This window comes from Colossoma macropomum, unplaced genomic scaffold (assembly GCF_904425465.1).
Source record: "Colossoma macropomum unplaced genomic scaffold, Colossoma_macropomum, whole genome shotgun sequence".
Lineage (NCBI taxonomy): Eukaryota > Metazoa > Chordata > Actinopteri > Characiformes > Serrasalmidae > Colossoma > Colossoma macropomum.
In genome coordinates this window covers 16,882,853-16,898,265 of record NW_023494792.1, presented here as the reverse complement: position 1 = coordinate 16,898,265, position 15,413 = coordinate 16,882,853, and the positions used below count along the sequence as shown (strand labels likewise).

The 15,413-nt window shown below is 40.6% G+C and overlaps 1 protein-coding gene across 4 annotated transcripts in view; it reads left to right on the top strand.

The window, feature by feature from the left end:
- tmem117 (transmembrane protein 117) overlaps positions 1-14,530 on the top strand; it is a 52,187-nt gene extending 37,657 nt beyond the window's left edge. For all 4 annotated transcript variants that reach the window (XM_036576291.1, XM_036576290.1, XM_036576292.1 and 1 more), the window contains exons 4-8: positions 2,247-2,346; positions 5,768-5,865; positions 8,730-8,889; positions 12,730-12,859; positions 13,652-14,530. In XM_036576291.1, the coding sequence (XP_036432184.1) occupies positions 2,247-2,346; positions 5,768-5,865; positions 8,730-8,889; positions 12,730-12,859; positions 13,652-14,292 (1,129 nt within the window). In that variant the 3' untranslated portion in view covers positions 14,293-14,530. The remainder of the gene's footprint in view (positions 1-2,246; positions 2,347-5,767; positions 5,866-8,729; positions 8,890-12,729; positions 12,860-13,651) is intronic.
- Positions 14,531-15,413: the final 883 nt, after the last annotated feature.

Here is a 15,413-nt window from a genome sequence, read left to right as displayed (position 1 = left end):
GCCTTCTGAGCTCACACTCATATTCATTTAGAATCTTGTCACGGCCATTGTCGACTCTAGAGGAAAGAGGGCTCCTCAAAGCGCTTCAGCTCCTTCCTCAAACAAGAAAAAAAAAGCGCTAGCGGGAATGACTATGCAATTTTGCAATTTCTCACGTTCTTGATTCGGAGCAACAAGCAGAACATCTGTGACCTCTTTTCTGCAGATTCCCAGCACAGGGTCTGATTTTAACAAGCCTGACCACTGGAGGTTATAATTAACAGAAGGGGACACTGGAGCAGCTCAGTGGCAAATAGGAGCCTTAGGCAAAGTGGTGCTTTTGTATATGCGACTGGCATTTTCCCAAAGGGCTGCTGTATAGTTTTACAGTGGATAATCACAGCACTATGGTAATTTCTCCTTCTGTGTGTTCACTGGTGCCTCACTTCAGTGGGATTCATGTGTAATGGGGGGCCTCTAGCCTGCTCTTTCTAGCGTAATGAGAGAAGCGGCACTATGACTTGGAAAGCATGCTGATTTTGGGATAGAGCTATCTAAGTGTTCTTAGCAGATTGCTGTATGTCGGTTTTAAAAGATTTCTCTCTCCTTTGTGTGCATGTGTGTCTTTATTTTTGCATGGGTGGTCGTGAGTGTGTGTGTGGGCAGGTGGTTTTTGGGGGAGCCGATTCCTGCTGGAAGCGTTGCGTGGATGTTTCAGCACGCAATACCCTTCCTCATTAGGTCACTCGCCTCGCACCGCATTAAAATTTCAGCCCTCATGAATAAGTCAGAGCCCCCAGCCTTTAATCACGGGGGGTATGGGGAAAAGAGAGGGTGAGAAAAATTTAGAGAGAGCGGAGTGAAATAGTGAAAGTGCAGAAGAAATGTGGGGAAATAAGAAGGGAGGGGAATTTAGGGCTGAGGTAAAGACCGGCCCACATAAAAAAACCTCCTTTCTGCATTTTGTTGCAGGATAGAAAAGGAGGAACATTGTTATTTTCAGAAAAATGGAAAAAAGTGACACCTGCAGCACTGAAAGGAAGGTTCTCTGCTTGCTGTTCTGTTTTAGCGTGCCACCGGAGCCTGACAGAGTGCTCCAGATTTATCGATCAGAATTGCGGCCTGCGTGAAGGACTCCCCGTGGGATCGTTATGGCGACTGGCATCGTTCCAGAACTGGAAGGTGTTCTAAAGTGACTAAACATCGTGACAAATTTGCATTCTAATCACACAAGGCCTCACTCCTGTTCACCCCCTCTCTCCTTCGCTCTAATGAGGGCCTCTCCTACAGGCTTAAAGGATGGAATGTAGATGCAGTGAGATAAATCACACGTGCCGTAATGGAGGGCTTTTGGTGGCAGTTTGGAGGCGGTTTGATGCAATATGGTGTTTGCACAGCTAGACACATGAATGAATGAGGAGGAAGGGAATGTGATGCAAGGATGTGTGGGTTTTTCCTTTCTTGAATAATAATAATCACACTCCTGGCTCTTGGTTTGATGGGTGAGCGTATGTAATGCTGTGCTGTTGGGAGGAAATGTCAGCTAATGGCAAGAGGAAGGGAGAGATAATTGGCATTCATTAAGTTGAGAGCCTGTTAAACCTGTCTGTGCTCGTTAATAGGATAATGAGATTACGGTTTAGGAGGGAGGCGGGAGGCGGGAGAGGTGCAGGTGGCAGGATTCAGCTGCTCCGGGCTGATCCGTGTTCGTTCCATCAGCTGCAAATACGAAATGCTGTCGGCCACAGCCACAACAACTCTCTAACGCCAGCCCTTTTTCAGTTTACCTTCATTAAGCCTTTGATTTTTGGTGAATGCGATTAAACTGAGTCTGTGTGGAGTGAAGCTTCATTGTCAAATTAAAGTTTCTGGAAGAGCTTTTGTGTTCGGTTTGCAGTCATTTCTGAAAGCGCAGCTACTGATGTGAAAAAGGTTTGAGGTCTCCAGGAGAATCTGCAGCTTTATCTTTAATTATTAGGAGCTTGTACCTGCAACAGCTTTTATCACAAAGAGCTACTGTGACACTTGCACAATGCAATCGGAGCTGATTTTCTACTCTGTGATTGCGAAGTCAACTAAAAGTCCATAGAGGCTCTGCCTGATTCAGCAGGTAAAATGTTTGTGCCTTTGTGCTTGTGGAGGCAGATGGAAATTGATTGAGTGCGACAGCTAACATCATGACACTTTGCAGTAGTGACCGTTTTTTTCTCTGTTTTCCCCACTCTCTCTCTCTCTCTCTCTCTCACTCACTCTGTCTCTTCCTGCAGTCCTCACATGGTCACAGAGTACATGGGCATAAGGAATGAGAGCTTTATGAAGATGGCTGCTGTTGGTACGTGGATGGGAGACTTTGTGACTGCATGGATGGTAAGGTGGTTTTAAACTACGCCTGCTTTTAATCCGTGCTATCTTTTTTCTTTGCCCCAAACACCTAATGGAAATTCCCTAAATTCTAAATCCTTTGAGCACATGAAACATTGCAGCATGCTTTGGCTCTTCTGAACTGATGTGTTGCTTTTCCCAGCATTCCTCTGCTGCAACAACAGAGGGAGGGAAAGATAAGAGGAGTTTGTTGAGCTCAGGAGTTGATTAAATGAGACTGCAGTGTAACAGGCCCTTAAAGCAGTGCTTCTGAGGTTGCAGAGCAGAGGTGAAACCCACCACTGAAACATGATCTGCATCAGGGTTCTCCCTTGTGATGTGCAAGAACAGACAACACACAATGAAACCTTTATTGCAGGGTCTGCAGGTATAAGCATGCGTTCCAAAGCCCCCATATTTCAGATATTTCATATTTCACACATTTAAACTGATAAGCACCCCTCCCTTATATCTCCCGTATGTTGTAGGGGGCTCCCCTTGAGCCACTCTCAGGCCCCCTTTTCTCAATGAACAGAATGCATATCATACAGCTGAACTAAATAGAATGATACATATTCTAGAACTGTACTGCAAAATAATTTTATATAATAGGATACATTACAGTCACACTAAATGGCCAAAAGTATGTGGACACCATCACACCTATATGATCTTGTTGGACATCTCATTTCAAAATTATGAACTTTAATATGGAATTGCTCAGTCTTTGCAGCTATAGCAGCCTCCACTCTTCTGGGAAGGCTTTCCACAAGATTGTGAGTGTGTCTGTGGGAGTTTGTGCCCTTTCAGTCAAAAGAGCATTTGCGAGGTCAGGCATTGATGTTGGATGAGAAGGCCTGGCTCGCAGTTGACAGGTCCTAACCTACTGTTAATGAAGCTGCACCATGCATGCATTTCTAACCTAATTACTATCACTGTCTGATGTTCTGCTCAGTGGAAGTAGCAAAAATGTCAGAAGAATTACCAAAATTTATGATTTTCATTGTTGTATTAATGTAACAGCTTAAAATGAATTCAAAAAGAAGGAGGAAAAAAATGTAACCCTTTAAAATCCCAGGTGTATTACATCCTTAAGAGTAGTAGTCAGTGACTACATTGACTACAGTGCAAATTGACTTATTCTTATGTCAAGTGTTTGTGCCTTTGGACCTGTTGGCAGGTCCTGGTCATTTAAGGGGTTAACTGGTTTATCTCAGTGAACGAAACAATTTCTGTTTTATAACAAGGAAATCAGAATAACTCAGCACACTTATTATCTCCATAAATTGCAAGGGCCTGTTTCTGGGTCCAGCCTGCAGTTCCTCACTCTTGTAACAGTATAACTTACATATTAGTAGTTACTTACTTACTTTATAACACTTAATAAGTAATAATATTTCTCCAGAATAACTGAAAGAAATGCCTAGACTAGACTACAAGGTTAAAGTTCATGCATGAAGTGAAGGGCATTCTGAGGTCACAGTGACATGGCGCTGTCAGCTGTGCTGTCTCCAGTCTCAGCTCAGCTACACTGTCCACCCACACTGCTGTGGGACGAGGATCCTCTGGGACTGAAGTGTCTATAGAGGATGAGCAGCTCTGCCACTTTCAACTGTATACATGTGTGTTATTGTGTGGGGGTGTGTATGCAAAAGTGTGTGTGTGGATAGGAGCAGCTTTGACAACCCTCTGCTGCCTGCCTTACATTAGTATGCCTGACAGGGAGAAAAAATAGAGAGAGGAAGAGTGAGAGAGATGCAGAGAGAGAGAGAGGGAGGCTCTAAAAGTGCTGAATCGAGACATTACTTTAGGCTTTTTTACATTCCATTAACTCAACAAGGCTCTTTCTCAGTGACCTCCTCTTCTCCTCTATGAAGCTGTGCAATTTTTTTTTTCTGGAAAACGTGTCATGGTCTGAGGAGGCAAAACACACCCGCATGCACACACACACATGCACGCAGACAGTTTGAGACCGCTGGCCTGAACAGGGAGATTTGATGCCAGGTCTGTCCCGCTGGGGGGACGCGCTGTGTGTGCTCTTGCCTCAGGGTGCGCTAATCTATTGACACGCTAACCTTGGACAAAATGTGTCATCCTGAAAAGGCCAGATTTGCATAGAAACAGAGAGAAGGAGAGCAAGACGGGGCAGAGAGGGATAGAGAGGCGGCTGAGTTTAATTACTTTTACTGATTGCTCAAGGGTGATATTTTTCTCCCAAACAGCAGTAAACTTTGACAGGAAGAGCGTGCTCTGACTGTGAAATCCGTCTGCACTAAGCTCAATTGTCCACTCGTCAGCTTTATAGAAAGAGCCGGAGGAGTAAGATTAGATCTAAAAATGTTTGGCAGTATTTGCGAACATTTAATAGGGATGCACCAGTTTAACACTGTGTGACCTGCTGCATCATCAGTGTTAGCAGTATTGAAATCAGTTTTATTTAAAAATAAGCACTGAAATTATAGAATGTGTTAATATATTTTTTATACAGTTTTGTTTAAAAGTTTGGAATCAGTGTTTCTAGTGATATAAAGTCGTTTTTATTGCAAATAAATGCACAATACTAACATGCCTGTGCAGTTTCACAAGTTTCAAATAATTAGTAGGAAGCTGTGAAAATAAAGAAATTTTAAATGTGTCCAAGATAATGCACAGAGCTATAGATGATCAATAATGCTGTTCTAATAAAACTGAATGAAATGAATATCCAGAATGCCTCACATTTTGAAAAATATTGATCAAATCTTGAAGCACTTTATTTAAAAAAGTATCATTGGGCTTCTGAGTGGCCCAAATGAATAAATGTAAATATAGAGTAATTGTTAATAGTTCGTAATTTTTAGCCCCAGTTTTAGTCATGACCAATTCTCATCCATTAGCTAGGCCTGCTCCTCTGTGCTACCAAGATAGGAGGGTGAAGGCTTGCGTGTGCTTCCTCTGAGACATGTGACACACAACCACATCTTATCAAACTGCCACTAATGTAGCGTCAGCTCAACTGCCAGTTCTTTGGCTAAAAGACAGCAATGTTTGCTAGCAGTGTACTGAGTAAAGGGTGGAGAAAGAGGGATATCCTACCAACCCACAGAGAGCAAGGCAAGTTATGCCCTCTTGGACTCTTGGCCACGGATGGCTGTGGTATCGTCAGGGATCTAACTCGCGATCTCCTAGTGATAGAGCCAGCACATAGTTTGTTCTCAGAAGCCCTTTTGGTATTTTTTTTAATCTTCATATAAAATAACAAAAAGTATTATTATGGCAAAGTGTATATGGTAATTTATGTGTATACTGTATGTGGTAACGGTGTATGGGCCTCTATCTGTATTTTATTCTGAAACAGATAAAAGTCAGCAAGTTGTCACTGCATGAACTATGAATAGTGCCCTCAATTTGTACAGATTTACTGACACCCGCTCATCTTCTCTGTCAGGTGACGGACATGATGCTGCAAGACACACTATACCCAGACTGGGGACAAACCGCCCGACGCTTCTGGAAACAGGGCAACAACAGAATTGTGCTTTTCTGGTGAGCTACAGGGTGAAATGCTTGCTCAGATGTTGATTTGTGAAGGAAAAAGGAACATGACAGCTGTGTCAAATCAACAGGGAGCAGCTTGTGAGATGTTGTTTCTGTATACCAGTCAGAGTGTTTCACAGAGTAGAGCTATAAGAGATGTTTGTTTGTTTGTGTGTGTGCATGTGTCTATATAGACCTTTAATTAATTAAAGTCATTCAGCCTCAGATGGTCATCACACTACAACTTCAACAGCACAGTCTCACTGAACACTGTAAGTCTCTGAGCTTTAATTGGTTGATTTAGTACAGCTTTGACACGGTCAGACCTGTGCTCCACTTTAAAGGGCCCATATGATCTTTTTTGAAGATTGTAAACACCGTTAAAGTTTCAAAGCATACATGATTCCACAGATAGGGTGTCATCTGTGTTGCACCGATACTACATTTACAAATATGTATGATAAGGTGAAAGACATTTAAACACAGGTAAAGTGTCCTGTGAGGTAAATGTGCAGATGAATCTTAAAAAGATAAATAACTTTAAACATTAATAAAACATGTCTGCAGTGCATAGACAACAGTGTTTTGGCTGTCCTTGCTTGCTATAACTACACTTTACCTTGAAAAATAATCTTTAAAATACTTACCACAGAAATCTTGTGACTTTTGCTTTGATGTGTGAATCCATCTGATTGGATTGACATCTCATGCTTGAAACAGCCTTTTTCATGAGTCATTCAATTTCTGATGTACATTTAATTGTGTCCCTCAACCGTCACTCATCCCTGGTCCATGAACACTTTCACCCGTAAAAATATTTATAATATTCCACAAGTCGCATGTTCAACAAGTTGCATCATCCAATTTTTGAAAAATATCTCTTATTTTTTCCCTTCATTTTAAATGACTTTGTGATAATGACTTGTGGTCACTTTGAAAGTACATCCCTATTATCTAAATTATAGACTGAAAGAAAACTATTTAAAAAAAAAAGTAAATCATTAGAATGTCCTCATGCTTTAGCATAGACGCTAGTTCATTCTGTATATTTGCTAAGTTAGTGCTGAAAACCCTGTTAGGCACATTTTTACGTATGTTTTCGTAGATTCAGTGTTGAAAAATTATAAAAATAAAGTGTCATTTTTAAGAGTCACAAGGGCTAAATGGCACCCCAATTGTGGAATCAATCATACCTTTCAATCCAGAGTTCATTCAGCCCATATATAAAAAACTAAGGCCCATTTTTATATATATGAAAAACATCATTTTCTGAGATGCGCAGTACTGTGTATCTACCAATTTAGTCTACAGCAGTTGAGTCCCACCCATTTACATGGAAGTTATAAAGAGTGTTTCAGCCTCAACTGCCTTACCATACAGACAGCCAATCAGAACAGAGGTCATTTAAATACACAGTAACAAAAACAGCCTATGTAGTGCTAAGTGTGGCATTGAAGTCTTTGAAAGGTAAGGCATTCAGCCCCACATGCTTCTCCATTGCTTGAGTTGGTCCTCAAACCATTGCAGTGAATGCAGAGAGACTCATGTTCAATGTATCAATGGTGATAAGTCTCTCTAAATATTGATAGGGGATTGTTACATTCAAGTGTAACAAAAAAGTGATTAACTGATGTGGGTGGAAACTTTATCAGAGCCAGGTCTCAGTGTAGTGGGTTCTGTCCCTGGTCACATGAATGTGCCATAGGAAGGAAATCGCAACATATGCTTCCCCCCATGTGTATAAAGCAGTGGTCTCCAACCTCTAACCCTCCCACAGAGCTTAGTTCCAAACACAATTTGCCACACCTGCTCTAGCTAATCAAACTCTTTCCAAGACCCTGATTGGCTGGATCAGGTGTATGAGAGTTGAGTATGGGGCGGGGCTGCTTATTGGATACAGGTTAGGACTAAACTCTGCAGGAAGGCAGCTCTCCATGACCAGGTTTAGAGACCACTGGTATAAAGCATGCTTATACATTTCCAGCATTTCCAGACAACTAGTTGGGAAGCATCTTGGAGCAATTCAATATAATATGAGATGGAAAATGAAGTGCCTACTATAGAGCACACATCAGCTCTACTACTAAGTGATTCTTGAGAACAGCACAAAACATAACCCCCATAGACTTTTACAGGACAGAACTGCATTCAGTTTCTCAGTTAATTATGAGTGAGTTTTGTAACATCTTCACCTAATATTTTTAAACTTTAAAACTGTTTTAGTTATTAACTAATACTGTTAACTAGTGCGCTTTATTTAAGTGTGTTCACGCACCTTAGCGCAAGGAAAATGTAAAACAGTAACATACAGAAACACATCTCTGCCTATAGCATTCACAGAAGCCTAGTGCAGCAAAACAGTCTCAGGCGAGTTATAAGATTACAGGCAGTCTTACCATGAGATGGAAATAATGGCATAACTGTTGAGAATATTGCATCCATGCATTAGTGGTATATTAAAGTTTCAAAAAGCAATTTTGTTGTCTCATTATATGCCCTGTGGAACCCCATGGGAGGCAATAGTTGCACCTTTTCTTACTTTAGCAGCACACATTTCACAAAAACGATGCTAAAATCATTTTATATCCTGGAAAAGGATGTTTTTGAGGAAAAACCTGGATCTGCTTCTTTTCTGTTGTTTTCATTTCTGTTGCACTAGCTTTTGATTTGCAATAACTGTTGCAAAATTAATGCTAAATTAATTTAAGTTTCTTATTAATGAACAGCAGAAACAGGAAAATCACAGACCACATTAGCTTTTCTCAGAAAGGGTTTTGTATGATAACAAGAAACCTAACACCAAGTGTTTATGAAGGTTTATCAGCAGTAACTCTTGGCATAGTTTGAGTTCTCTTTTTCTTGCTCTCTCTCAGGACAGTGCTGATCTCTCTGACGTCTGTGGTGGTACTGGTCATTAGTACAGATTGGATTAGTTGGGATAATCTGAATCGTGGGTTTCTACCGAGTGACGAAGTCTCCAGAGCTTTTCTCGCCTCCTTCATTCTCGTCTTCGACCTCCTCATTGTCATGCAGGTACAGCGCTGCCCTCCCCAATGACTAATTAAAGTAACGCTCTCTCTCCGCTTTCTCTTATGTTCTCTCTCTCTCTCTCTCTCTCTCTCTGTTTTTTCTTCTGTTTGCTATTTCTCTCTCTCCCATTTGCTCTCTGCCACACGCACACACATTGAGGCACTGCGACACACTCTGAGATGTTATTTGAGCTGTGTTTACTTGTGTTTTGCAGGCTTTGTGCCTATGTGTGATGTCAGTTGTTGTGTATCTGTATATGAATTACTGGATGTGCATGTTTTTCATGTGTTTACTTTAACTGATTTATCATTACTGTCCTCCACTTTTCCTAAGGGGGCACATCACTATAGCATGTCACTGTCTCATACATATGCTAATTTCATGTTCTACTTTGAGTGTACTCAACGGTTTCTCAAGTGGGAGTGTATGTAACCTAAAACAGTGAGAAGAGGTCCAAGAACCCGTCCTCTAAAGTAACACTGCTGGGATTTGTACAATAAATATTAGGGTACTTCGTTGATAAGGGTCTGTATTTGTTTTAAATGAATGTAATTTCTAAACATATATACAGCTTTGTGCAAATGTCTGTTTAATTTAATTACTGAGCCCTGAGAACGTCCATAGATGCTTTATCAGCATGTTTTGGGTCATTGTTCCGCTGCAAGGTAAAGCACCATCCACCGAGTTTCCTGATCTTTGTTTGGATCTGAGTAGTTACGATGCTTCTCTACTATTCACTGTTCATCCTGCATCTTCATTTGCTATTGCAAGGCTCACCACTGCCTTCTGCTTTTTAACAATGCAGCCAGCAGTTGAAGTCTCTGATGATTTTTATTCAGATTTGTCAGCCTGTTTTATTGGTTTTGACACTTTTTTTGGTCCTAATGTTGAGAGACAACAACAGTCCCTACATGCTAGAATTAAAAAGAATTATCGCTGCCTAATTACCTACAGCCTGCACTGTAGATATTAGCCTTGAGTTATTGTATTCCCCATCATGTCACCTCTCTTTGCTTTCGAGCAGAGTACAGTCCGCCCACACAGGACCTTGAGTTCTGCTCAATATGCTACTCTCATTCTACCAGATTCATTCAGGATTGCTGTCTTCATTTGCTGCTTTGTGTACCTGCAAACATGTTTATTAGCCTTATTTATGATTTCAATTGGCCCTTTACAGCTGGAACGTAGCTCTCCTCGATCTGTTCTTTGTCTCACCAACGCAGTCACTACAACACTAGCCCTCAGAGACTGAGATATTTCGCTTCACCTTTGTCTGTGTTCGCTGTGTGTGACGGTTAATCTCCACACTCTGCGTGACGCCACATAATTTTTTTATATATTTTTTTTGTTCAGAGACTAATTAACGTTCCCTCAATGTTGACAGCGGTCATGCCAAAGCCTCCTCAGTCCATCACTCCTGCTGGATTTACAAGGCCTTTGCATTTGATGCTCCTCTGTTGGTTTTATTTCTTACATTTATTGGTCTTTTTTAAGTGTGATGGTTATCATTAACTGAAATGAGCTGAAACTGAGGCACAGAGAGAGAGAGTGGGAGAGAGAGTGGGAGAGCGAGAAAGTGGGAGAGAGAGAGAGAGAGAGGGAGGAGGAGGAGGCTGCAGTCATGTATTGGCTTAACTCAGAAATCAAAGGCATTCAATTTTGTAAACACAATGCTTAAGCGGTAGGATGCAAAGTGTATTTTCAAGGGAGTAAAGCCAGTTTTGCTTTAATTGGAAGTTTATCCTGCGCTTTTCAAGTTCAAGGCGTATTATGTAATCCCTCTCTTTCATTTTCCTTTCCTTTCTCAAATACCCCATCTCCAGCCCCAAAGATGTGTTGTAATCCAGACTAATGTTTGAAAGCTTTCACTACCTAGCGAGAGCCTACATCATCCACATGCTCTTTGAAGGTTTGATTGAGTTTCTGCTCTCCTGTGTTGCGGGCAGCTTCCAAGGGCACCACAGGCAGATAACGGATAAGTCTGACATCTGCCCATCTGATGGAACTCAGCGTACTCTACAGCTGAAACTTTCACAGGAATCTGTGATCTGGGATAAAAGTCAACCAGAAAACTATAACAGAATTCACAAAATCTTAGCTTTTCTGAGCACATGATGTCAGAGATCACCTTTAACTTATTTATTTTCCAGTCAAAACGGCCATTAAATGCAAGTTACTCATTTTCAGTATCAGGATAAAAAAACAGAGACATATATTTAACAGAAAATTACACAAAGCCTCCAACACCAAGTATACTATCAAATCTATCAGTATTTAATTTGTCTCTTTTTTGTGCATGTACTGTCACTTTAACTCCATCCTTCCAGTCTTAAAACCAATGCATTACATTCTCCCAACAAATACTGTTCCCAATACTCTCTTCAAACAGACAGGAACGTTCACACAAGCCACTACCCAAACACACCTCAGCTGCCCTGCACATTTCTTTCTCATAAGCATAAATGACCAAAGTAGATATTTGTGAGGAGATTATATATAAGATAATCCGCTTGCAAAAGGAAAGTGAAGAAAAAAAACTCTACAGAAACAAGACTTTTTTACCAAACTGCCATTGGCTGCACAGCATTTGTCGCACAAATGTGAACATCATTTCAACAGCAGGGAGGCAATCATGCTTATAGGTCCTAAAGATATAACAGCTGTATAAGAGATATAAAACGTACACTTTCATGTACTTAAACGATTCAACGGTTGAGATACAGCCAGTAGCTTTATAGCCACAAACACATTCATGCCATAGTGTATCCTTGCACCCCTTCATCTAACTTAATACAGTAATATGTGTCAGCCTGCAGAAACCCTTCACGCTCTAAAATTTTGACTTTTTGGAATGTGGATGTTTATTTAAAAAAACAAATGTTACTTTTTGAATTTTTACAGTACCTCAATCAGAGACCAAACTAAGACGTTTTAATGTCCACCATCTCTAAAAAGCCAAAGCTGAGATCACATTTAAAGATTCTCTTCTACTGCCTTCCATCAAGGTTCTGATTAAGTTTGACATGGACCTTTTCTTCTTTTGTCCTGTGAAATAATGGAGTAAGAAAAGTGTTTGAACAGAGTGACTCAAATCAAACAGTGCCTCTTCTAGAACTCATAACAATCTGGTAGACCACCAAAACTGTCACGGTCAGATAAACAGAACTTAAAGGACTTATCTCTGAGAGAGAGGAGAAAATCAAGCTCCACTCTTACTTCAGATCTGAAAACATGTGTTTCTGTTCATCCTTCCACTGTGAGAAGAACAACTCAACACTACGAATCTGGAAGGATATGTAGCTGTCAAGAAGCCCTTACTGAGAAAAGAAAATAGACTTTGCACTAGAACACTGAAACTGGACATCTGAGATGGAGAGTAAGATTTTATGGACTGATGAGTCTAAATCTGTGATTATTTGGATTGTGAGAAGCAGAAAATACAACCAACGTCTAAGACTGAACTTTGGAGGTGTGGAAAAATATCCCTGCAGATTTCTTTGAATAACTGAAATTGTCTTTCTTGTCTCCTGATAAGAATGAAAGCTCTAATAAAAGCAAAGTGTGGACACATTAGTGTTGAAACATTTAGTATTGTATTAATTTGTTAATGCTTGTGTGTGCATTTATGGTAAATATGTTTTCTGCTTATTTTCTGATGCTGAAAAATAAATAACTTGCTCTTGACTGGAAACAAATGAAAGGGTGGTCTCTGAGTTTTGCACACACATTTATCATATGATATGTATATCTTATATTTTCACCTATCTTGTTCATTCATGCATAGAGTCTAGAAAACCTTACTTCAGCAGCCTCACATTACTGTGCTGACTCTTCTGTCCTCAGGATTGGGAGTTTCCACACTTCATGGGTGATTTGGACATGAATCTGCCTGGCCTGTCCACGACCCAGCTAAAATTTAAACTACCAGTCTGCAAACGGATCTTTAAGGAGGAGTATCACATTCACATCACAGGTGCACCTGAGTTCCCCAGCAGTCTATGCATTTCCATCCCATTTAAAGAATCATTCAGCTGTAACTGCAGCAGTATAATCATCTTGTAGCAAGGTTCTCGGGTATCATTTAAGAATATTAAGAAGCTACCAGAATATTTTGCTTCATAATAACACGTTGGGGATGGCTTTGAACTGATCATTAATTTCTTTGTACTTCATGTCATTTGCTTCAATAAAACCTTGCATTTGTACAGTGGGACCTTGTATGCAAGAGCTAATTGACTGGCCCTCTTTAAATCCAATACAACATCTTTGACTCACTCTGGTCTTTGCCGTGACAGCTATTGTGGGAATAGTCTATAGTTCCCGCATGGGTAGCATGCTGAACAATTTGCGATTGACTGTTAACCTTAATGTGCTGCACAGCAATTTAGCATTATGAGAATAGTCTCGTGTGACTAAATTAAAAAAGAAAGGCTATTAAAAAGTAGACTCCTAGAGAAGAATAGGCTCATTTCAAATCTTTCCCAGAGCAGGGAGCCATCTGTTTTATAATCAGAACCTTCAGGCTTTCTTTTACTGCTTTAGACTGTGAGAATATTTTGAAGGCTTGTGTGAACAAAGTTCTCCCTGAAAGTATGTTGTATTTGTTTACTGTACAAGGTTACGATGTCGGTGCGTGAAGAGTGATAAATGTTTTATTTATTCATGTACAGGTTATGGGTTAGATTAGAAATATGTGAAATCACTCCATGGTGCTTCACAACTTTTAATGTCTTTAATGATGACTCCCCATTCTTGTTTATTGCAGGTAAATGGTTCAACTATGGTATCATCTTCTTGGTTCTCATTCTGGACCTCAACATGTGGAAGAACCAGATTTTCTATAAGCCCTATGAATACGGTCAGTATGTCGGCCCAGGAGAGAAGATCTACACAGTAGAAGAGCCGGACACTCTTAGCCACTTCAACCGTAGCACACTCACCTGGGAGTGGCGCTCCACTAACATCAACCCACGCACCAACCTCACCTACATCCACAGAGACATGTTCCTCCACAGCCGCTACATCGGCGCCAGCCTGGACGTGAAGTGCTTGGCCTTCATTCCAAGCCTGGCTGCCTTCGTTCTCTTCGGCTTCTTTATCTGGCTTTTCGGACGCTTCCAGGACAGCGAGACGTTTCCGGAGAGCCAGGACAAAACATACGAGCGCATCAAACGCAAATCACCTTCAGATCTGGGCGTCACGCCAGAGGAAGTTCACGTGTCCATGAGCGAGACTCTGAAAAGAAGTGGGACTCCCATGCTGCTGCTGGTGGACGCCCACCACTTTGGTTCCTCTGCTAACTCCATATCACCCTGTTCTAATGAGACCCAGGAGACACAGCCTAGCATCTCTGTGGATAAAGCAGCATGTCCAGAAGCTGCAGATGTCGACAAACTGTCCCCATGATCTTATAACCCTTACAAAAGCTAATACAGACTAATGAAGGTGAGGGATATTTCTGCTGACCTCTTTCAACTCCGTCTTTGCCTTTGTGGTTAATCAATGAAGACCGAACATGTGTCCAACTTGGGGCCTCCAAAGAGAACCTTGCGAGCTGGCTCCTGGAACTTTAAATGGACTTACTTTAAAACCGTAAGAGAGGAGAACATGAGAAATCGCATAACCCAGTGTGGTGGTCTTTTCTACATTTTAATAAAAAGCTTTTCCATTTGTGGCACCAAACGTTTGAAACTCCAAGCAGTTCAACATTCTTTTCATCAGAGATGAGGTATTGTTTATGGTCCAATGGTGCTTAACATTTTATTTTCTCTACTGTCTTTTTTATTGAGCTATTTTGGTGCCTACATGGAAAACCTATTTATATACAAAATGCATGGCAAAATGGTCATGATGATTATTCTCCAGAGAAAGCTGTGCCTTTAATAAGTTATGTCCATTAATGGACACAAAATTCAAAAGCGTTTGGTCACATCATACACTATGTTCGGCTTTTACACCATTTGTTTTTTTAATATTTTGTTATCTGATACTAATTTGAAAGCTGTCGTCAAGAGATTTTGTATCACCAAAGCATATTATTCCAAGCTGCAAGCCAAAACAGCAGTGATCATATCTAGAGTGTTGAATTTTTCAATAATCCATGCCTTGTTTATCATGATTGTTTATCACTAAGCAAGTGTAGTCAACACATGCATCATCTTCTGTCTGCGTGCACCTTCTGTTTAGCACGAATGATGTTAGAACTAAATTACTGCTGATCTTATTGACGTTCTGTGTCATTTGTTTCATGTTTAGGATGAATTATAAAGATTGGCATTAAGATAATACGTTTAGTGACACTGTTTTATCATCTCATTTCTGGAGTCTGATGTGAGACACTCACACCTCTCTGAAAGTTAGTTTAGTTGAAAAACTGACCAAAGTGGTTTGTTTGTACTTTATTTTGGAGTCATTAAAACAAGTCTTTTTGTTCTCCTTTCATGTTACTGTTGTGTTGTTGTTGACCAACAATTTGCATTGTTTCATTTCAATTCAGTTTTTCTAACAAAAAAAAGCTTGTGTCATGT